The sequence below is a fragment of the Hemiscyllium ocellatum genome, chromosome 2 (assembly GCF_020745735.1).
Source record: "Hemiscyllium ocellatum isolate sHemOce1 chromosome 2, sHemOce1.pat.X.cur, whole genome shotgun sequence".
Lineage (NCBI taxonomy): Eukaryota > Metazoa > Chordata > Chondrichthyes > Orectolobiformes > Hemiscylliidae > Hemiscyllium > Hemiscyllium ocellatum.
Genome location: NC_083402.1, coordinates 80,393,875 through 80,418,957, shown reverse-complemented (window position 1 = coordinate 80,418,957; position 25,083 = coordinate 80,393,875). Strand labels below are relative to the sequence as shown.

General features: G+C 39.4%; 1 protein-coding gene across 1 annotated transcript in view; it reads right to left on the bottom strand.

Annotated features, from left to right (window-relative positions):
• rorb (RAR-related orphan receptor B) overlaps window positions 1–25,083 on the bottom strand; it is an 86,371-nt gene that overhangs the window by 51,144 nt on the left and 10,144 nt on the right. The window contains exons 3-4 of the mRNA XM_060845016.1: window positions 6,244–6,385; window positions 5,518–5,934 (exon numbers count right to left, since the gene is read on the bottom strand). Of these exons, the coding sequence (XP_060700999.1) occupies window positions 5,518–5,934; window positions 6,244–6,385 (559 nt within the window). The remainder of the gene's footprint in view (window positions 1–5,517; window positions 5,935–6,243; window positions 6,386–25,083) is intronic.

Genomic DNA, 25,083 nt, shown 5'->3' with positions numbered 1-25,083 from the left:
ACTTTATAAATCAAGAGAAAAAAATCTTAGTTTCATTATGAATATTGACAATCTGGAAAAATAAATGCATGGCCATCTGGTTCACCTTATTTTATTGCCATAGTTGGCAAATGCCATCCCTTGGCTGAGCTCCAGCAATGGATTCAACTTAGCAGGGATCTGTTTACTCAGTTACAAAGTATGTGATACAGATACGTTTATTACATTGAAATAACCTGATTGTTGTTTCTGGAGATGTTTCAATGCTTGCCTGTTTATTTGCGTATGATTAAGAGGTGCAAAATGGATTGAAGGTTTCTGAAATGAAATTTTGACTACCTTTGTATAATCGACAGCTTGATGAGAAGGTGATAGGGTCAATTTTTTTTTAAAGAATGTTGAATGTTTGTTAGAAATGCTCAGAATAAGAAAAAAGTATTTCTAATATGGCTATGTAGTTTGCTGATTATGTATTAGGTACACAGATAAGTTTATCTTATTCTCCATGGAATATGGACATTGCTGGCAAGACCAACTTTTCTTGCCCACCGCTAATTGAACTGAGTAACTTGCTTGGCCATTTCTGAAGGAGTTAGAATGAGCTACATTGCTGTTGGTCTAGAGAGTTACATGTTTCTCAGACTTAGTAAAGAAATGATATGTGACCCAGATGTGATTTTACAACATGTCAGTACTATTGAGACTAGCTTTCAATTCTAAACTTGAGCTCTATTTAAATTCCCCCAACTGCCTTGGTAGGATATGAGCCCATGACCACAGAATATTACTCTGGGACTGTAGATTACTCATCCAGTAATACATCCTCATGGACATGGGAGGGTCTTAAGAGATACAAAAGGGTATGGAAAGAGGAGGTGGGGTGAGGGCTAGATGGCTAAACAATCATGAATAGAGCTTGGCCAATGACTCAGTAAATGGAGGAGAGCCTTCAAAATCTGCTAGCCTTGCTATCCACCCACCTCTGATTCCACCTCACCACTATCTCCATAGGTGCCTGACCCATCCTGAGCCTATGTTGATCCCAAAAATGATAGTAGGATGTACAGGCTTAAGATATCAGGTCACCAAATTCCCTGCACCTAGTCCCCATTTCCTTTATGAAAATACAGACCCTTCATTCCTGAGGATAAATAATTGAGCCAGTTCCTAGTGTGAAGCAAAGCACAATCAGGTCTACATTACATGGTCAGAAATTGTGTCAGTTGTACCCTCTGTCTGGTCTCCAGCTATCCCCATTTCACCACCCCCTTTATCTGCAGCTTCCCCATGCCCACCCCCAGTCCTGAAGGAGGATTACACCTGAAATGTCGACTTCTCCACCACTTGATGCTGCCTGGATTGCTGTGTTCTTCCAGCCTCCTGCCTGTATACACAAGATTTTATTGAGCTCTCATTTCATAAACTGAATAATTTTCACAATTCTGACTGCAAATTTACTAAATTTGAACTCTGGTTAATGGAACAGTTCTGACCATTTGTAACAGAAGAAATTCAGATTAAAATTAAATTATTTTAACAAACTTCAAGTTGAATCCAAAAAAACTTCTAATTTTTCAATCTAAAATTTAACTTTGAACCAACTCAACTTCACCCAATTATACTTTAATGCTTATATTTATCCTGCATTACACCAGAGAGACAATTATATTCTAGCTTACTGAGGGTTAAGATTGACAAATAGTTCAATTCAGTATTGCAGAATGACTTTTTATTGCATGCCATTTCATCCCTTCCCTATGTTTACTGGTTTGCCCAGAAGCCTGTCTCAGGAAAAGCAAGATTGTGTGGAATCTAGTTGAGGGCTATATCTCTAAAGAATTGTGTTAGTTAGCTGGACAAGTGCTGCTACTTAGCTAATCTGGTTCGAATAGATTAACACATGTGCCAGAAGGCTCGTTGTCCTTTCTTTAGGAACAAGATATGATAACATTCATTCATCATAGGCAGTTAACTTCAAATGTCTGTCACTGCTGGGATTTTGATCCTTTAATATGAGTGCACAATGAGAACATAAGAAACAGGAGCATGAATAAAGCCTAACTGTATTTTTTTTTACCCAAGATTGTGGTGGAATGGCATTGCAATGTACACGTTCCACTGTCCAGGAGCCCAGAGCTCGTCTGCTCCATCTGTTTTACTTTATTTTTCCTTTATATGCTCTTTGTTTTAAAACAAGTTTCCATTTGTTATGGTCGTTCTTTTTTCATAACTTCGGTGGAAGGAATCTTCTCCCAGCTCAGGCCCAGCAACGAAGTGGCTTCCACCTGCTCGAATGGCAGTATAAGCCTGGTACCTAGCATGGAGGGCTTCTTTGATGGCTTCCAGGTATTCCAGCAGCCCAGCATGGAGGTCTGTTCGTAGTGTGGTGGGGCAGGGCAGGGCAGGGTAGTCTGGGTCCGGCATTGTGGTGGCTTCGGCCTGGTTTTCCAGTGCGCTCCGAACCCAGCAGCTGTTAATTGAACTGTGATGAAATTTTTGTTTTCTTCTTATTATTTATGACTTCTGTCATTAATTTAGGTGCCCTGATATGGCGAATTATGAAACTTTTCATTTTTTTGTTAAAATACATGTGAGAATAAATTGCTAATGTTATTCTGTTTTCTACTGTTTTAAAATTTGTTCCCAGGAGGTGAACAACATTGTTTATATTATGTTTATTACTCATTTCTAGATATCCTGATGGTGTATTGAGACAATTCCAGAGGTATTCAGTGTTGATTGTATATTAGGTATGAGTGCCAGGTTCCCTTATTCAATGGAGCTTGCTGAACTGGTCAAGTTTTTATAACAATCATGTGGCTTTCATGGTTGCTTTCTGCTCTTTGTACAAAATAACTTGATTGGTTACATTTTCTTCCACAACTTGTCACTGAAATTTGTACTTTGTAGTTTCATGTCCTAATTTCATAGGATAGTTCCAAAGACATTGACCTTGTTACCAGGCTGACGATTTGTGAACTAAACTTCAAGTGTCCCTTATCCATAATCAGAGGGAGTGTGAAAGAGCAAGAAACAAACAGACAGGCATACAGAGAAAGATAGTCACACCAAAATAAGCAAGAGACCTCCATTTTACTTGGTTTTGCTAAACCAAATCTTGGGTTTCATAAAATTGAAAATGCACATTTTAGAAGTATACCAAATATGATCAATGTCCAGATTTTCATCCTCTAGATATGGGTTGAGATCAACTTGGTAAAAACAAGGACTGCAGATGCTGGAAACCAGAGTCTAGATTGGAGTGGTACTGAAAAAGCACAGCAGGTCAGGCAGCATCCAAGGAGCAGGAAAATTGATGTTTCAGGCAAAAGCCCTTCATCAGGAATAGAGCTCCTATCAGATGCTGCCTGACCTGCTGTGCTTTTTCAGTACCACTCTAGAGTATGGGTTGAGAGTCAGGCAATTTTTTGTCATGATTCCACCTCCCGCCTGACGGTGCTAACTCATGCTATTTTTATGGCAGAGGTAGACTGATGTCAAAGTCTAGCAGATTCTAGCAGCAGGCTGCAAGCGCAAACAGAAGTAGATGGATACAAAGACAAGGAGGCTGGAGGTTCGAGAAAACAGCCAATACACTAGGACTTTGGCTCACTTCTGCGAATGGGCATTATGTACCTTGTGCTCCGCACCCCTCATTCATCCCCCACACCCAATCATACCGTCTCATATTCTCTACAAAGGACAGAATTCATGAACCCTATTATAACATTGGGAACTCTTTCATGATGGTCATGAAACTGTCAAAACAGTGCAAAATACTGTCTTTCATTAATTTTAAAACTATAATCATCTAAGAAGCTGATAAAATTGACATAAAAAATAAAACACTCAATCTATTTCACAATTCTGTCAACAATCCTGATTGAAATTAATCCAGTAGTAGGTTTAGAGCTCAGACAAACATCACTTGCACAACTACGTTAACAAATCCTCCAGATCTGATATTAAACACTTTGAAGCCGGTTAAGAACTTGCTGGGTTGAATAGCTTGAAGCCTTTTGAAGCACTGGAACAGATAACCATCTACTCCAATGCTTGTGAGATTGAACAGATGGTTGGACTTTTGAACAAAGAAAATATTAAATTGCATATAATATTAACACATAAAATCTTAATAATAATCAATTCAGAAGAACACTATACCAAACATATAATGTACTCAAATACACCCAAACATTTACAATGTTGGTGAAAGCCTAATTATTAAATTATATTAAAACATTTAACTTATCATATCCCATTATATTACAAAACCCTGAAGGTGCCAACACATTTTGAACTTCTAATTAAAAGGTTTGACTCCAGACTAAGCATCCCTATGGTTTCGGACTTCCCTTGAGGTGATTAATTAATCCAACTCCATGTAAATAGTGGAGTTGCAAATGGCCAGTCCTGCAATGAAATGGGCAAGCATGGGACTGCAGCATAGGAGGCTCATTATCTGCGATTTTATCCCAGGGCCATTAAAAGCTTACAGCAGGAATGGAACAGACATCAGAGTCAAGTCCCTCCCCATTTTAAATCCCATTTTCCTCCATTCAAATAAGGATCAAGACATGAAAACTGACCCCATGGAAAAGACTTCTCAATCAACTAAAGAAATATTAAGGCAAGATCAGCAAGATTACATAAGCCTTTGATGAAAAGCACTAAAAATTTTGATGACTTTTTATAATTTATGAAATGTGGGTGTCACTGGCAAGGTCAGCAGTAATTGCCCGTTCCTCATTACCTAGAGGGCAGTTGAAAACCAATTATATTGTGGATCACGATTCACATGTAAGCAGGACCAGGTAAGGATAACAGATTTCCTTCCCTAAGAACACTAATGAACCATATGTCTTTTTGTCTGACAATTGACAGTGGTTATGTAGGTGCCATTTTAATGGATTCAAAAGGTTACTGTATGCCATGGTGTGCTTTGAATCCTAATTCTTAGAACATTAGCCTGGTGTTTTGGATTGCTAGTCCAATGACACATCATAAACACTGGAACTGGACTGATGGACATTTTTTCCTTTTTTGCACTAAGTTAAAAGGACTGAGTCAGGCATATAGGTGAAAATTAAATTAGGAAGGGGACAGAAAATACCAAATTTTCTGTCAACATGCTTCATTTTTGAGGAATATAACTTCTTGTTCAGATTGTCTTTTTAATGTCCACCCAAGTGCTCATTCATTACTAAAGCACAAAAGTAGCCTTTCTTTGGCTACTTAGAATTTTGCAAACTTTACAACAGTGCAGTCACCTGTCAATTCTAAACTGTGTTAGGTACAGACTCCAGTATCAGCAGTTTTGAGACAGCGAACCAAAAGCTTCAACTTTAGATGCACCTTTCTCAAATCATTCACTCCATGAAATGAACACTAAGTCCTAGATCAACATTCGCCAAATGATTTCTAATGAAACATAGTCATTGTCACGCAGAAGGTGTAAATAAATACAGCAGATTAGATTGTATTGGCAACAATTCATATGTTCAAAAAAAAAGGATTACTTTTTCTTACCAGACCTACCTATTTCAGTCATTGTTACTCCAGGAGCCAGCTGACCATTTGTAAAAGAGCTATACGTAAACAAGTTTGGAACAGGGGTGAGGTCATAAATAGGCTCTTGTTTTATTTGCTTGATTCCAGCCATGTCTATCCCAGACTGATCTGGTGATGGTTGAGCAGAATCTACACTGTAATATCCATTAGCTCCCTCAGATTGTACTTTTGGAAGATCAATGACATGTCCATTTGAATAAGTGCCACCAATTTCGTTGTTCAGGTCTGTCAAGCCATTGCTGATGCTGTTTGTATAGACACGGGTGAGGGCCTCTGCCTCACCGCTCTGCTGCTGCCGTTGCTCTTGTAGTCTCTGTTGGTGCTTTTGGACTTCGGCATATAAACTGTCCCGCTGCTTCTTGGACATTCTCCCAAACTTTACAGCTATGAAGGGAGCAAACAACAACAACAACAACAAAAAGAGGGTTTATTGTCAAGAAACTCGAAGTTGAAAGAATGTTTACCATTTCCAACCATCATAATCTATTAACGATGTCATCTAAAATACTAAAGTCACTGACTTCTAGCCAAAAGGAACGGGATATTTGTCTTAGCATCACTATACATTGAATTACTTAAAGATTACAGCAAAGAATTAGCCGAAATGGTCTGTCCACACACCAACCTCCTCCTACTGTATTCTAACTCCATGAGAGTAATCTTCAAAATCTTAAAAATTTTTCCTATTCTTACCATCACGAGACATTCCAAGGGCAAGACATTTCTGCAGGCGACAATGCTGACAACGATTCCGGTTAGTTCGATCGATTAAACAGTTTCTCTGTCGAGGACAGGAATAAGAGGCATTGTTCTGCTGACTCCTCCTAAAGAATCCCTAAAATAATAAGAGAGTCTTCGGTTATATATATTTTTTAAATGTTATATTCATTTTCGAGATGTACTTCCAAGTTTGCTGCATGAACGATTTATTAAAGCAATCATATAAACCTGTCTTTGCATTGATATTTTTGAGATAAAGTAAATGCTTTAACAAGTAGAAATTCATTTTAACAAGTTTATGGAAAATCAGCTTGTATTTCACATGTTAGGGTGAGATTTTGAAACCTGCTGCCGTTGGAAACAGACAGCAGTGAATTTAAGATGTGGTGAGTTTCTGTCCCATACCTGTCGAAAGAGGAGCTAAAGATGGGAGCTTCTGTCTCTGTGTATAAAGAGCACTTCCATGTTGTTTTAATATACACTTAAGGATCCTATTAATATACACAGGACCATTAACTACCATTTTCAGATTAGAATTTCAGAGTTCTAGAATTTTGAAGTTTTAGTTTCAAAGAGGAATTCAAAAGGTAAACTTTATTTATTTGGGTGTGACAAACCAGAAAGAACAGGAATGGTCTTCCAGATTGTATTAAAACAACATGAACTATTTCAACAATGGTTTCCTCTTTCTAGCTCCACTACATCCTAAGTCTGAGATCAGACTTCCAACAAAATAAGCCTTCCAATAAACCTTCCTATTGAGGTATCAGGTGACTGGCTGGAATATTCTGCTGACCCATCACCTGAACACCACCCTGAGAAACAAACTCCACAGTAATATTCAAATGCTGAATATTGCCATTTTTTGAAGCCTTCATAGGAATATTACATACTGGAGATAATGACATAAAAGTCAGCCTGGTGAATAAAATTCCTCCATTTTTTCAAACACTAAACCAATTATGCTTTTGCATTTACTTGGTAAATCAGTCAACCTCAGTTTTCTGCTACCTAATGTAATACTCATGTCTGTAGTTGTTCTAAATTCTTTACTTCGCAAAAGCATGTTTGACTTACCTTATAACGTGAGACACATGAGATCAAGCAGGCGATATGTCAGCTGTGCTATAAAGAGGATGTACAAGACTTTAAGTAAACTCACGCACAGCAGATAGCATATGCCATAGTGAGTGACAAAGCAAAATAGGTCTTACATCAAGTTGAATGAGTATGAAACTGCTTTCAAGACAAAAGTAATAATTGGTAACTGATCAAATAACTGTTGCGGTGAGTGAATTTGGCGTTAGTGATAAACCGGTGCGTGAATTGAAGGAAGAATTTGCTCTGAAGAAGGTGCCAAAGAAAAATGCACAGTCAGAAGACAGGCCAGCCACTGGTCTCATAGTTAGAAGTGTGTATCATGTGCATATATATAAGTGCTCTGGAAAATTGTCAGGGTAGTTACATTATCCCACAAAATAGGTCAAAGTAAACAGATTATAATAAAGATTTTAGACTATTAGCCAATTTGTGAAGTTGATTCAAGGAGTGGAACAATTTACTGTTAAAGAGAAGACCAAGACTGTTAGGTTTCTGATCGCCAAGCTGGGAATTTGTGTTGCAGATGTTTCGTCCCCTGTCTAGGTGACATCCTCAGTGCTTGGGAATCTCCTGTGAAGCGCTTTTGTGATCTTTCCTCCGGCATTTGTAGTGGTTTGAATCTGCCGCTTCCAGTTGTCAGTTCCAGCTGTCCGTTGCAGTGATCGGTATATTGGGTCCAGGTTGATGTGCTTATTGATTGAATCTGTGGATGAGTGCTAGGCTTCTAGAAAACTCATGTTGCTTGTCATCTGTGTGTGTGGCTATTAAGGATAGCTGTGTCGACACACAGATGACAAGCAACATGAGTTCGACTAGGACAACACTACAATTATAGGACAAGCCAAACAGAGAACAGCCAGGGAATTCCGAGAGGCATGGCACTTATCCACAGATTTAATTAATAAGCACATCGACCTGGACCCAATATACCGACCACTGCAACGGACAGCTGGAACTGACAACCGGAAGCGGCAGATTCAAACCAATACAAATGTCGGAGGAAAGATCACAGAAGCGCTTCACAGGAGGCTCCCAAGCACTGAGGATGTCACCTAGACAGGGGACGAAACGTCTGCAACACAAATTCCCAGCTCAGCGAACAGAACCACAACAACGAGCACCCGAGCTACAAATCTTCTCACAAACTTTGAAGACCGAGACCGCTCAAAGACTATCAAAGAACATGAAAGTAACATGACTAGCTACCAGTAATTCACCATCAGATAGTGGTAAAAACACAATTACCCATTAAGCCAACATGAATGAAGTGCTAGTAACTTTTGTTATGCCCTGCAGCCAAAGTATGGTGTGGAAGGGTTCAAGAAAAAGTCTAATGAAAATAACAGGACATGAGATAACAAAATTCAAGGTGCTACTAGTTTGCACTTCTGATGGAATTAAATTAAAGTCTCCCATAATTTCCAACCATGCTAGACTAAATACATTGCACAAAACAGTTGGATCAATGTGGATGTACTGAACTTAATGATTGATAATGTCTGTGAAATTTGGTGGGTCTGTGGCCTATATAAAAATGCAATTTATTAGTGAGCGATATGTTCCAATTCCATATAAACAATTACATCAAGTAATGGCTGTTAGAAATAACATCCACATTGAGTTATACTGGAGAGTCTGATATCCATAGTTCAACTTTTGGAAATGTGCTTCAGCAATGCATACAAGTTGACACCCATTTTGGAAGGATTTTTGGAGGCTTCATTGGTCAATTTATATGAACATCTATGGTGTGTACCACAAATTAAAATCAATAAAAGTCAAGAATATGCACTCATCCCCATATGTTCCACTAACCTCCATTCTCTTTCATCTTAGAAATAATGGATTGTTCACAGCACAACTGTTTACAACCCAACACCTTCAAAATGTACTCATTGTAGACTCAGACATTGCATTGTCTACTAGTATAAATACCTTGTACCTTCTTCTCAGTAAAGCAATGTCAGTCCTCCTTGACTTCTCACAATGAAATACCCCAAGTTTACTATCAGATAGGCTTCAGAACAGGTAATTTATCTTCTTCATTTTCCCTAAACTAAGGCTACAGTCTCAAAATATAACAAACTCAGATCTCAACTGTAGCACTATCAAACTTCATCAAACATTCATCTATGCCATCCAAGGCTTGAAGACCATTGTGACAGCTTGAATATCCACCTTCTCTCCATAGAATGTGTTGCGCTCCCCAAATTCATGCTCATCTATCCTGGTCATAAATAACCAAGTTTGTAACAGCGACTTTCCACTTCAACCACCTTGCAGCTTTTGATATGATCAACAGCGCCAATTGCCTCTACTGTTCGGCTCAATGAGACAGTCCATATTTGATTTTGCTCTTACTTATCCAATCATTGTCAAAGCATCTCTTGTAATGAGCTCTCATCCTGCCACCATCCTGTTACCATCAGAATGTCCTAGGGATATATGCTTTGTCGTGTCTTTGATCTTCATGAAAAATTACATTAGCAGACATGATTCTTCACCGTGTTTCACAGAGGTTCTACCTCTCTAGACCCACTCATTGCTTTGTTGTCAGACTGCTTGTCCACTACCTAACCTTAGACAATTCACAGTGTGCTCCAGCAAAGCACAAGTAGCACATATGATTGCCTTCAGATCTCAAGCTCTGCACTCTTGTTATGACTCCAACCCCCTCCCTTGTAAGTTGTATTAATTTTAAAATGAACCTATTCAGGCCTGTCATGACACTTCCACATTTATCAAATCCTGAGGTGGGACTTGAACCTCAATCTCCTGGCTCAGAGGTCGAGACAAAACTACTGTACGACCAAGCCTCCTTTGTAAATTGCAGCTATTTTCTAATCAACCTGTTGAGAGATATTATTGCATACCTCTGGAACAGGTGGGATTTGAACTAGGGAATTTTTAGTGCGGTATCAATTAGACTATCACTACACAACGAGAGTCACTCCTTGAAAATTGTATAATTGCTGTTTATTATGTTCAGATGCTGGACATTAAATAGGGATTCATTTGTGTTCTTACATAAAGGACCATGCTAAAATTATAGTTAAAACCCAAAAGAACTGCAGATTCTGTAAATCAGAAACAAAAACAGAAATCATAAGAAAAGCTCAGTAGGTCTGGCAGCATCTATGGAGAGAAATCAATTAACGTTTTCAGGTTGAGCGACCCTTCCTCAAATCAGGAAGGGTGACTCGACCAGAAACGTTAACTCTGAATACTCTCCACAGATGCTACCAGACCTACTGAGCTTTACCAGCAATTTCTGAAACTGTAGTTGTTAGGTTTGGAAGTGCAAGCTGGCAATTTTATGGAAATAAAAATGTGGAAGTATATAATGTTTAAGATTGAATTTTATCCTTCACCATCTGGCTTGAAACATTGCTAATCTCTTGAAACTGAACCAGACTATTCATAATCGGAGCATCCTATTCAAATCCCGTAATCCCTATCACAAAACAACCTGAATTTACTTTTGTAATATTACCCATACTTCAGCATATTTGATGTGAATCATTTACCAATTAGAGTTCATAATTTATTTTTACAGGGGCCTTCTTGCTGACTTCCTATTCTTCACCCTCCAGAAATGTTGTGTTACCTAAAACCATCCTTTTAATTCCCTATTGTGCTGAGCAAGATTTGCTGCATCCACCCTATCTTTGTTGATGTATTTTGGATCCTGATTCCCCAAGGTCCCAATTTTAAAATTGTCAGGCTTCTGTTTAAAAACAACATTATTACCTGACCATTCCAAACAATGCAAACTTACCCCATTACATCTCTTAATCTTGCTGGGGTTTAAAATAGATAGTCACAAAGATAGCATTGTGATGGTAATGCATGGTTAACACACACCTGAAGGTCGAGATGCAGGCAATGTGCTATCTTCATGTAACCTGCTCATTCAATAGGTGCAGCATTAAAATGTGTGTTGACTACATACATTTGCAAGGGACTCAAAAATGCCTAATGCTGGCCTTTACATCTGAACGGAGAAGCCAACTGTTGTGCAGAATATGCGGAGAGTCATAAAGAGAATGAAACTGGGATAGTAACTGAGTAATTACACAAGATGCAAAAGGGTGAATTCTACTGTTTTCAGATGTGCACTAGAAACCTTGAATGGAAAAAATGAAAATGAGGAGAGCTATTTGTTAAATATAGGGGGTTTGGAGAGTCTACACACTTACAGATTCAAAATAAAGTGTGAGTAGATATCAGCGGTGGTCAATGGCAGTAATCCAATCTGAACAGTGGTACTGCAGTACCATTAGGAACTCAATGGCCTTATAATGAAATGTCTACCCTGGCCAGGCAATGCAGGATCATAAAGGAGAAAGTGAAGATGAAGACACCACATTGAAATAGTTTGAGATTCATTTGCAGCTGCCAGGTCAGTTACTGATGTTGTGCAGATCTCAGAGGTTTGATTAGAGGTGAGATCTGCATGTGGTAGGACACATCAGGCATGAGTGGGTTGCAGTGGGAGGAGGGCAGGGGATCACAAGAAGGCTCCATCGTAAAGGAATTGGATGAGTACTTTGAGGGAACAACCTACAGAAGAATGCTGATGGGTATGCACAAAAGGATATCTGATACATCTGGAAACTTACCAACTAATTTATGTTTGATATCAAGGAGCATGAAGTCGTCCAGCATTAACTTGGCATTGGGATTTGTGCGGGGCTTGGAGTCCATCAATTCCAAAAGGAAAATGGTGGCCAACTCGGTTTTCATATTTGTAAATCTGATTAAAATGCAGTACCTGATGGTGAAAAGACAATTTCCACATGCAAACCGGACTGCTGTCACGCAAGGCCAACTTACTGCCATGTAAACTCAGACTTCTACTTTTATGACTGTGGATTAGTTGCTCAAAGGGCTTTACACAGCCTTGTGACCTGCCCTTCAAAGGAATTTTTGAGGCCCCACTCTAGTAAAGTAGCAGTACCTTGAAACTCAAACATACTGTACTGTCTCAGCATGACAGCATTTGTCCTCCAGCCCTGGCACCCAAACGGAGATGGTGCACTCTTCAACTGGACTCTCTGGGTTTGCACATACTCTAGGCCAACCTCAATGACTATTTACAGGCTTATCCAGCATAGTCAGCTGCCTTCCACAAAGCTGGTTGTGACCAATGTCAGAGCAAACCAAACCTCATGGCATACAGCCCCTAAGGGAATGTATTGTAATGATCAGTTTATATTTGTATGCAATATGGAATCATTTCACTTATAATACATTTATGTGTTGAAACATTTGTGTGGTAGATGTTTTTATTCTTGTACTGTGGCCAAGCATACACTGTGATGCTAACGATAAAGGGAAGATTAAATGTGTGACTGTGAAGAGAATTAAAATTTATGGTTACCGGTAAATAACTAAAATTAATTTTTCATGGCAACTTGTCATTTGGTATTCTAGGTTCCTTCATCTTCCTTCTCGTGATCTTACATTTCATTTGCTGACCGACTGTCTGTCTCTTCTGAAAGCACTGATATGCTCAAAGTGGTAAACTTACTTGTTTGCAATTTTTACCTTATTTTTCTTCTTAACCACAACCTCAATTTCTCTAGTCATCCAGCATTCCCTATGCCTAACAGCCTTAGACTTCAGACTTCTTCCCTGAATAGCAGGCACCAGATCTGCATCATTGCACCCTTGTGGTATTTTCCCAGATGACCCTCCTAGTACCTGGAATCAAGAATACCTTCCCTTATCACATGTTGTGGTATTTGCTACCTCAACAAGTATGCAGTGCTGGGTAAGGCTTGTTTAAGGCAGCTCTCTGCCATTAATCCTCCTTTGTCTTTGTATTGTCTTAGCCAGTGATTAGTGGCATAGCATAAACCAAGTTATCTGTAAGAATAATAGGGTGGTTATGGACAGGGATTTTAACTTTCCAAACATAGGCTGAGACTGCCATAGCGTTAAGGGTTTAGATGGAGATGAATTTATCAAGTGTTGAAAAGAATTTTTTCTGATTTAGTATGTGGTTGTTCCTATTAGAGAAGGTGCAAAACTTGACCTACTCTTGGGAAACAAAGCAGAGCAGGTGACTGAGGTGTTAGTTGGGGAGCGCTTTGGGGCCAGCTACCATAATTCTATCAGTTTTAAAATAGTTTTGGCAAAGGATAAATCAGATCTAAAAGTTGAATTTCTAAATTACAGGAAGGCTAATTTTGACCGTATTAGGAAAGAGCTTTCAAAAGCTGGCTGGGGGCAGATGTTCATAGGTAAAGGGATGGCTGGAAAATGGAAAGCCTTCAAAAATGAGCATATGAGAGTCCAGAGACAGTATATTCCTGTTAGGGTGAAAGGAAAGGCTGTTAGGCATAGGGAATGCTGGGTGACTAGAGAAATTGAGGTTGTGGTTAAAAGGAAAAAGGAAACATATATCAGCAATAGACATCAGAGAATGAGTGAATCTTTAGAAGAATATAAAGGCAATAGAAGAAATACTTAAGAGGGAAATCAGATGGGCAAAAAGAGAACGGGAGATAGCTTTGACAAAGAGGATTAAGGAGAATCCAAAGGGATTTTTATAAATACATTTAAAGGACCAAAGGGCAACTAGGGAGAGAACAGGGCACCTCAAAGGTAGCTGATGTGTTGAGCCACAGGAGATGGGGGAAAAATACAAAATTAGTATTTTGCATCAGTATTTACTGTGGAGAAGGACATGAAAGATATAAACATAGGGAAATAGATGGTAACATCTTGAAAAATGTCCAAATTACAGAGATGGCGGTGTTGGATGTCTTGAAATGCAAGTAGTAGTTAAAGTCCCCTGGACCTGATCAGGTGTGCCCTAGAACACTATGGGAAGCTAGGGAAGTGATCGCTGGGCTTGTTAAGATATTTGTATCATCGATAGTCACAAGTGAGGTGCCAGAAGACTAAAGTTGGCTAATGTGGTACCACTATTTAAGAAAAGTATTGAGGAAAAGCCAGAGAACTATAGACTGGTGAGCCTGACATCGGTGATGGACAAGTTGTTGGAGTGAAGCCTGAGGGACAGGATTTATATGTATTTGGAAAGGCAAGGATTGATTAGGAATAGTCAACGTGGCTTTGTGCGTGGGAGATTTTGTAGAAGTAACAAAATGGATTGATGAGGGAAGAGCGGTGGATGTGATCCATATGGACTTCAGTAAGGTGTACGACAAGGTTCCCCATGGAGAATGGTTAGCAAGGTTAGATCTCAGGGAGGACTAGTCATTTGGATGCAGAACTGGCTTGAAGACAGAAAACAGAGGGCGATGGTGGAAGCTTGCTTTTCAGACTAGAGGCCTGTGACCACAGGAGTGCCACAAGGATCGATGCTGGGTCCACTACTTTTCATATTATTATACAGTATTTATATAAATAATTTGAATGTGAACATAGGAGGTACAGTTAGTAAATTTGCAGATGACACCAAAATTGGAGGTCTAGTAGACAGCAAAGAAGGTTATCTCAGAGAACAATGAGATCTTGATCAGATGGGCCAATGGGCTGAGGAATGGCAGACAGAGTTTAATTTAGATAAATGCAAGGTGCTGCATTTTGGGAAAGCAAACCAAATGGTAAGATGGTGCTGAACAAAGAGATCTTGGAGTGCAGGTTCATAGTTCCTTGAAAGTAGAGTTGCAGGTAGATTAGGATAGTGAAGAATGCGTCTGGTATGCTTTCCTTTATTGGTATGGAGTATAGGAGTTGAGAGATCATGTTGCAGCTGTACAGGCTATTGGTTAGGTCACTTTTGGAATATTATGTGCAATTCTGGTCTCCTTCCTATGGGAAGAATGTCGTGAAACTTGAAAGGGTTCAGAAAAGATTTACAAGGATGTTGCCAGGGTTGGAGAATTTGAGCTATAGGGAGAGGCTGAATAGGCTGGGGCTGTTTTCCCCGGAGCATGGGAGGCTGAGGGGTGACCACACAGAGGTTTATAAAATCATAAGGAACATGGATAGGATAAATAGATAAAGTCTTTTCCCTGGGATGGGGGAGTCCAGAACATAAAGGCATGGGTTTAGGGTGAGAGGAGAAAGATATAAAAGGGTCCTAAAGGACAACGTTTTACATGCAGAGGGTGGTGCGTATGTGGAATGAGCTGCTGAAGGAAGTGGTGGAGGCGAGTACAATGACAGCATTTAAAAAGCATCTTGATGGGTGAATAGGAAGAATTTAGAGGGATATGGGCCAAGTGCTGGTAAATGAGACTAGATTAGGTTTGGATATCTGGTTGTCAAGAACAAGTTGGACCGAAGGATTTATTTCTGTACTGTACTTCTCTATGACCATGGAGTGGTTATTGTAGTTGCACTGTTCCTGGATAACAAGGAGGTATATTTCATGGCAGCAGTAAGTACAACTACATTGGTCAGGCATAACGAGTTGGACCTTAAGGATTTGTTGCAGATCTATCTGCTCCTTTACAGAGTCCAATTTTGCACCCAATATCCTTTCAATGGATCTCTTAGCTTGTCTCCCTGTTTATCAAACCAATGGCAGCTCCTACAGCTGCGGTCTTGGCATAATACTCTAAAATTCCTCCTCAAATCTCTGCAGCACTCTTTAAAAAAAATTCCTTAAACACAATAATTTAAGCAAGTTTCTTAGAACACCACAGAATATCTCCTTATGGGTTGCGACTTTTTAAAAAATTTATTTGGCTGATTTGGTTTTCTACACTGAAGTCATTATATAGATTTCAGTTGTTGCTGAATTATATTACTTTCCTAGTTTCTCTTGTTCTGTCGCACTGCCATGAAGAATGTGATTAATTTACTATCATAATCACTTCAACAGCGTAGTAATATTTTCCTGTAACAACCCTCATGAAAAAAAGCGAGCGGTAAATGGACCTTGTAATACAGTCTTAATCCGTTCAAACCAGCTGCTCCAGGTTTGATTTGTGCTCTCTGCTGACTTAGTTGATCTAAGTCCAATAGCAATATGACTGCAAAAATTGGCATCCACATTTCTAGGCTAGGGAGAGGAAATAATCAGTCAGGATTCTTTTCCTTGATTGTAATTTTAAAATGTTTTCATGAAGTCTTGCCTATCAGAATTGTGTAACTTTCACTAGAACACATGTGTTTTGACATGGTGAACCCAGCTATGCTTGCTTGATATAGTCAGTCATTAATTAACCCATTAAATTTATCGTCCAAACTCATATAATAGTCCCATTTTTAACTTAACCGACCCAGTGGAAAGAAAGAGCGTGTTTGGGTTGGTGTTAACATCTCATCCGATATTAATCTCCATTGATGAAAACAGAAGTAAATTTGGACATGATGTAAAACAGGTGCCTGACCTGGACTTGTCAAATTCCTGCTGAGGGGGTAAGGTTAAACTCAGGCTCTGAGAGGCTGAATGAGCATTACTGCCTGTGGACTGAGTATGGCACTCCAATAGGAGTTGAAGTGTAAATTGAATGGGAAAGAAGACAAAAAACTGATCTGCAGTCGTTATCCTCTTGTCATTGAAGTAACATTTTCAAAGCTCAATTAACCAGTAAAGTATATAGACTATGCTGTTTTACCTCCTTCCATTGATTGGTAAGGATCTCAACTGTTCTTTTCTCAGTGAGACGAATTAGACTGATGAATACTAAAGACTTGTATTACTGCAATAGCTTCAATTAATCAAGACACTTGTTAAGTTAATTTGCATTGGTGTAAACAGAATGAAACTAGTATTAGTTTGTTGGCGTAAAGACATAATGGATATGATGATACTAACTTTCACAACTGATGATCTGACTGCATAGTACATGAGCCATGAAGTTACATCTGTTTTATGTCTAGCTGGGGCATTGGTTGAAAAAAAAAGTGTCGAGCATATTGAGACTAAAGCATAAATCTGGCTTTGAAATGGACTTCTGACTGCCAGTACCCATCAGTTATTCCATTTAAACATGAACACAGTGAGAAATGTCAGCACTTTCACTGGGATTAAAGAGTTTTCTCTGAATCCAGTATTGACATTGGTATTATTATTACAGGTGTATAGCACAAGGCTGAATGGAGCTGCAAAGGAATTAAATAAAAATGACTTGAGATGTAGAGGATGAAACTTCTTGTTTAAAAAAAGATACTGGAAGGCAACTAAATGAAAAAAACTCATTATATTGGGAGCAAAATTCAACTGAGGATTCTTTATATCCATATTTAATAGAACAGTGTTAAGTTTGCAAGAAAAAATTTCTTTTATTGATTCTACAATTCTTAAATTTCTTTATATCTGTGGATTTACATCGAAGCTGACTTCAAAATATAAGCAGTGCATGCCATCTGTGCTTCTGGAATGATTCCATAATATCTTTTTGAGAGCTTTTAGCAGCTGTGATCATTTGACAACTAATGATTCCGCTTTCATTTGTGTACTGTCTGTAAAGATGCCATTGGTTAGTAGATTGTCAGAAAAAAGAAAAAAAAGTGATCTGAAATTGATGAGTAAATCACAGGAGCTTGGATTTGGTCAATGCTGTCTAACACCCATTTCTAATCATTCTCATCAGCTATGTGACACCATGTTAGACACATGCATGAATTTTAGTACAATTTCTCTTTACATACATTCACATAATATATGCAAAAGTAATCCATCTTTATATATTTATTTAACATACATTGACCATCATTGAGTGGCCAATGGAAGCTAAGGAGTCAAACAATCCAAAATGAAAATCCTGGTACAGAAGCTTTTTGTCCTCAAATTAATATGGAATTAAAGTATTCACACATATGGTGTGTGAATATGGAAATTGAGAACTCATTCCCAGGTGCAGTATCCCCTGCTCATTGTTATTTGCTAATCAACAGACAATTACCCATAAATGAATTCCTAATTAACCACAAGCTAGAGGGTTAATGTGGTGCACAAAATTGGCTTTGCATTATTTACTTAGCACCTTTGAAAAGGTGCTGCAGCAAAGGACTTTAAAACACCACTAAATAATTTGACAAGAGATCAGATGATCAGATCAAGGAAGTAGATTTTAAGTTGTCTCTGAAAGGAGCAAAGCAAAGTTGAAAATCAGAGAACAGCAGGCAGGGAACCCCAGAGCTTGGGACTGAAGCAACTAAAAGTACAGCCACCAATAGTGGAGAAATTATAATTGGGAAAGTTGAAAATATCTGAACTGCCGATACAGATATCTTGGAGGATTGTAGAGCTAGAGCTATTGACAGGTATGGGGAGGCACAAAACAAGATGAAAGTTAAAAACAAGTGTGACTTCACTGGGTACCAGTGTAGGCCAACAAGTATGGGGTGACTGAAGATTTGCTGTGTGTTAAGACATGGGCAGCTAAAGTTTTGAATGACTGAGTTGACAAAGACATGCACATGGGAAACCGGCCAAATGTCTGTTGGAATAGTCAATTCTAGTAGTAACAAAGCTTTGAATTGGGGGCAGTAATTTTCAAGTGATAAAGGTTCCTGTCGCAGCATCAATTAAAAAGGCAATGGTGAAAGTATCTTGGCAATCACAGCAGCTGTACAGCAACTTTATGAAAAAAGACAGGAAGCTAGGAAAGGTTGGATAGCTCATTAACTCAAGATGACATTTATACGTTAGTGAGCAATGATAAGTTCAAAAGATCAGTCTTAGTAGAATGAAGAAACAGAAAACTTAGGAGGTCATACATAGGAGTAGTTTATTAGCGTACTTTATTGGAGGAGGGACTTATCTTACAAAGAAAGATTGAAAAAGGTTGGGCCTGTTGGGGTGTCATGGCAGAGCCAGTTGATTGGATGATATCAATCTTTGTGACAAGAAGGTTCACAAGCTCCTCACACTTTAAGGAGAAGGAAGGGGAAAAGGGGTTTTAAAAAGGTTCTTTCTTCTAACCAAGAGAATTCTAGGGTTATGCTGGAATAATGAACAGATGAAAGCAGGATCCAATATTGTTTCGAGTGGTCCACACAGATTTACAAATCTCTATTCAAGTTTGCATCTCTTGGAGTTAAAGATTCCACCATTCAAGTCACTGAGATTGACTTTCTGAATGTGGCCAAGTTTGGACATGTTTACTTGGTCTGTACCATCATGTATCCCTGTGTAGAGGGACAGATGGCTGAATGAGTTGAATACATTATTTTACCTAGTATCTTAAAGTATGGCTTTAAGAGTTCTATTTAGCCTTTATTTGTTTTTAGGAAGAAGGATTGAGGCAGAGCTACTGAGCAGTCTGCTCCAAAGCCAATAAAGTAAACAGTTTGTGAGTCCTTGAGTTGTTTTTTTCAAGTAGGAACAATAGAAGCAGCCAGAATGGGTGGGGTCAAGCTCTCACAGAACAAGTTTTTTAAAAAAAGTCTTAGCCTTCAGGAGCAGTTGCTGGGCTCTTGAAGTTGAATATGAGCTGCTTTTCCTCTGTTACAGCTAAAAGCTGGGGGTTCTCTTCCTGCTGCTAGAGTTGCATACAAGACATTCTATTTTACTCTATTTGCCTATGCCAATGTCACTATGTTAGAACAGTTACTGTTCAGTAGTTAAATAATTTATCAGGAAACTTAACAACAATAGAGTTGTTATTTCAATTCTTTTGTTGACTTTTAACTATAGTGTATGAATAAAGTATGTTTTGCTTCAAGAGTGGTAGTTTGACCAATCAAATTGCACCTGGAACACAATGCCTGACACATGCCTTTAAAACAGGAAAAAGTCTAAGCTATCTTCATGTATTTTGATGGGACATTGTATGGTCCCAAAACAAAAATGATTTTTCAAATTTGCTCTTTTGGATTTCAGTTAGTCTACATGAAAGATTGCAATTAAATTATGTAAGCAAATTATGTAAACTGCAATGTTCAATTGAAGCAAACTCTTATACAACCGATCACGTCTGCACAGGCTGGATCTTTTGCTTGTGCATTTGGTACACAGGAGTTATTCTGAAACAGCACACAGCCAAAATTGATCATGCAGTTACACCTAGAGTGTCAACACAGCTCCAAGAGTCGTAGAGTCATAGAGATGTACAGCATGGAAACAGACCCTTCGGTCCAACCCATCCATGCCGACCAGATACCCCAACCCAAATTAGTCCCACCTGCCAGCACCTGGCTCATATCCCTCCAAACCCTTCCTATTCATATACCCATCCAAATGCCTCTTAAATCTTGCAGTTGTACCAGCCTCCACCAAATCCTCTCGCAGATCATTCCATACACGTACCACCCGCTGCGTGAAAAAGTTGCCTCTTAGGTCTCTTTTATATGTTTCCCCTCTCACCCTAAACCTCTGCCCTCTAGTTCTGGACTCCCCGACCCCAGGGAAGAGACTTTGCCTATTTATCCTATCTATGCCCCTCAATTTTGTAAACCTCTATAAGGTCACCCCTCAGCCTCCGACGCTATTTGAGAACATGTTCCTATTGCATCATCTGTTTCTTCTTCAACTTTTGCTCGCTTCTAAATTCCTGGGGAAAAAAAATCCAGTTTGTTCTCAACATACTCAACTGGCTTGGACTTGAAGAGAAATGGAATATTTACAAAGCAGTTACAATGATATTCCAAGAGGTTTTTAATTCTTAAAGCATTGTGTTAGTATAATGATTCTTTCCAAAGGCCGTCTATGGATTACCACCTTGAAGTGTGTTCCGATGGTCCTTCGATTAAAGTCATTGGGAACTCTTTGTCTACTGCCTCCCCCTTGTGTTGTCACTATGGGTGGTTCTATCTGGAACGAAGTGTGGTTTAAAAAAAATCAGCGAACTAAGCATAGGAAGTCTATGCATCTCTCTAGCTGTGAAAGCATAAGGTGGTTTGCAGTGGCAAGATATCCACTTGACAGCTTGATGACATCACCAAAATTCAACCATTGACCCAGAAAAACTGTGCACACACTGATGCTGCTACACTTATGGACTGTACTACTTCCATGTTTTCAAGCCTGCATTATCTCCTTGGATTTTTGCCTCCCATGGGTTCTGGGTATTGGGTATCTGTACTGTACTCTTGAAGCCACTGAATCTGGCTAGACTGGTCCTGCTTGGTGGAGTCTGTGACATCTTTATATGTGCCTTGAGTAACTTTTTCTCATTATCAGTATGCCCTGTAAATTCTTTATTTACATTCGAATATACAGAATACTGATTACAGCTCTTTGATAGACTCTTGGAGTCTTGATAGCATATGCCTGTTGGTGTCAGAGTACATGATCATTATTGGGAGAAAGTGAGGACTGCAGATGCTGGAGATCAGAGCTGAAAATGTGTTGCTGGAAAAGTGCAGCAGGTCAGGCAGCATCCAAGGAGCAGGAGAATCGACGTTTCGGGCATGAGCCCAAAGAAGGGCTCATGCCCGAAACGTCGATTCTCCTGCTCCTTGGATGCTGCCTGACCTGCTGTGCTTTTCCAGCAACACATTTTCAGTACATGATCATTATTAACTTGTTTAGGGTTAGGATAGAAACCTATTTATTTCCCATTATGTTGCAGTGTCGATAACATCAGCAGTGTTGCCATGTTAAATAAAGTCCTACACAGGCTTCTACAAGGGCTCATGTGCCAATTTCTGAGGCAGCTGGTGGCAGGAACAAGGACACGGCTGGGAACTGAGTGTCTCTAGACAAGCATCTGCTCAAAAGGTGACAGATGCATGACAGTTGCAAGTCCCTGGGACAGAGGTCCCATTGTGATCGGCACTGACATACTGAACCTGCTGCCTATCCTCACCTGCCCTGATATCCCATCTCACCTGTGATTTCAATCTACCTTAAGCACTCTATCACCTTCCTGGCATGTTACCCACCTGGTAATGTATGCAACTGGCCACCTCACCACCTGGCATCCTACCCAAATCAGCAATATATACACCTGGCATCCATGCAACAGACCCATCTGTCATCCTAATCCCACACTTACCTAAAATACGCACCCTTCCAAAAAACAGCTGTCTAAACGACTGGCTGTTGTGCTGGATATCTAAATGTCAGAACACAGCTCACTTACTGCTGTAAAAAGGGATTGTGGTTGGACTTGCCCCAGCTATTCTGCATTACGAGGGAAGTGATTGATATCAGGTATGCTCTGCACTTCTGAGGGAGCTGTCTTTATAATTCTAATTATTCGGTGGAAATGGAGTTCAATTCTCACTTGCAAAGAAAATAGGATTGGAGTGACAATCAGAATACAATTGCCAATTTTTAGAATATTTGGGTCAGTAGGCATGGCCTCATTCTGTCTTGTGCCAGAGGAGAAATACATAACCACATGGAGCATTCTAGATCAAAGCACTGGCACCTCTTGGATGTTTTAAGCCAATGACATAACTTAACTCTGCATCATTTGATCCCTGCAGGGTACTGACATCTTGTTTGACTGGTAATGAGCAAGGGCCTAGTACAAAGACAGCACACGTCCAAGTCCAAGGAGGAAGATCATCAATGCAACTGCACTTTAATATCCCAACCAAAGAGACGACTTCCAGTAGCAGCTCATAACCAATCTGGAAAGCATTCACACACCTAACTCCATTTCAGCATATTGGGAGTAAATATATACCACCCTGTGTCCAGACCATTCGTCATCACAACTTGTTCAATCAAAAGTGAAACTGAAATGTTATATCCTGGAAAAAATTGAACTATCTTCGTTGTCCGACAGAACAACCAAAGTCACAACTCAAGAAGGCAGCATTCCAACACCTCAGGGCTGACACTCAAAAGACCAATCTTGAAGAGAAAGGATAAAGTGATGGGAAGGGAAAGCCTGAGAAAACCAGTAATATGCTGACCATCATGACATGCAAAGGTTTTTTTTGAAGCCATCAGCACTATCTATAAAATAAAGAAAAGAGACAATATTCCCTTTACTCACAGGGTAGCTTGTCTCTTCTTAAAGAAGAGAATGAAATCTGTCAATCCTGGAAGGAACAGTTTCAACACTTCTGAACCTTGAATCCACAGTAGCAGCTGATATTGTTCAGATTATCCCTCAGTGCCCTATCGTAGAATCCATAGATGGGCCACTAATTGGGAGAGACAGCAATAAGCAAATAGATGAAAACTCGAAGCCCGTGACTCCGACAGCATTCTAGCTGGTCAGATTTTGTTCAGAGATTCCATATACTCAACTTGCAATTCAGCAGGAAAATGATCGATCCTAATTTCAGCAATGTGACAATCCTAAATATCATAAAAAGAGGGGGTTAAAACATGTTGTGGAGACTATTAGGGTACTTTCCTGTTGTCCATAACATGGAAAATCTTGCCATGCATTCTCCTGAATTACAGAGTCATAGAAACAGATCCATCAATCCAGTTCGTTCATACCAACGAGCATACCAAATGCCTTCTTCGCCAACCTGTCTTCTTGTGATTCCACTTTCAAGGAACTATGCACTTGTGTAGTCCCCACAGCCCTGTCATTAAGTAGATCAGTGCTGTCCTGATTGGCCTTACCAAATGTAACACCTCAGGTTTATCTAAATTAAACTCCATCTGCCACTCCTCAGCCCATCGGCCCATCTGATCAAGATCCCATTGTAATCGGAGGGAACCTTCTTCACTGTCCACTACGCCTCTAATTTTGGTGCCGTCTGCAAATTTACTAACCATAGTACCTATATTTACAACTAAATCATTCATACAAATGATGAATAGCAGTGGACCCAGCATTGATCATTTTGGTACACTGCTGGTTACAGACCTTCAGTCTGAAAAGCAACCCTCCACGACCACCTTTTGTCTCCTATCTTCATGCCAATTTTGTATCTAACTGGCTAGCCTCCTCGGATTCCATGTGATTTAACCTTGCTAACCAGTCTTCCATGCAGAACCTTGTCAAACACCTTGCTGAAGTCCATATAGACAATGTCTACTGCTCTGCCTTCATCGATCTTCTTTTTCAATTATTCAAAAACCCAATCAAGTTAGAGAAACACAATTTCTCATGCACAAAGCAATGTTGACTATAAAATTGTTGACTTTTTGTGGTGGAGCAAATTTTCCTAGAGACACAGGTTTCTGACCTTCCAGAGGAATCTCTGACCTGGCCTTGTTGCCAGGCAAATTCAAGAAAATTGTTAAAAACTCCACAAGAAAGTCTTCACTATATTCATCAATCTGACCAAAGCATTTGTTTCAATAAATCATGAAACTCTGGATTGCTTTCCAGAGATTTGGCAGTTCTAAGATGCTTTATCATGGTATATCAGCAACTGTGGAGTGGGGGATCTAAAGCAACACTTTCAAAATATACATCGACATTATGCAAGATTTTGTGATAGCCCCAACTAATTATAATCTATGGGACAATGTCTATTCACTTTTTTCAAAAATTCATTCATTTATTACCCAGAGGACAGTTAAGAGTCAACCACATTCCTATGGGTCTAGAGTCACAAATACACTGGGTAAGGATAGCAGTTTCATTCCCTAAAGGACATTAGTGGACATAAGTGACTGGTTGTTAACCAGCATTTGGTACCTATTTCATGGTCATCATTAAACACTTAATTCCAGAGTCTTTTTCAAAAAATTGAATTCAGATTCCAGCATCTCTTGTGGCAGGACTTGAACCCTGGTTCCAAGAATGGTACCTGTGGTCTCTGATTAATAGTTCAGAAACAATACTGTCAGGCTGTCACCTCTCCCTAATCAACTGCTCTCTGGTATGCATATTAACTACCACCTAGATGAAAAACTGTTTCATCTGTTTTCCCTTCTGGCCCATACTAAACTGACCATCATAACACATGACA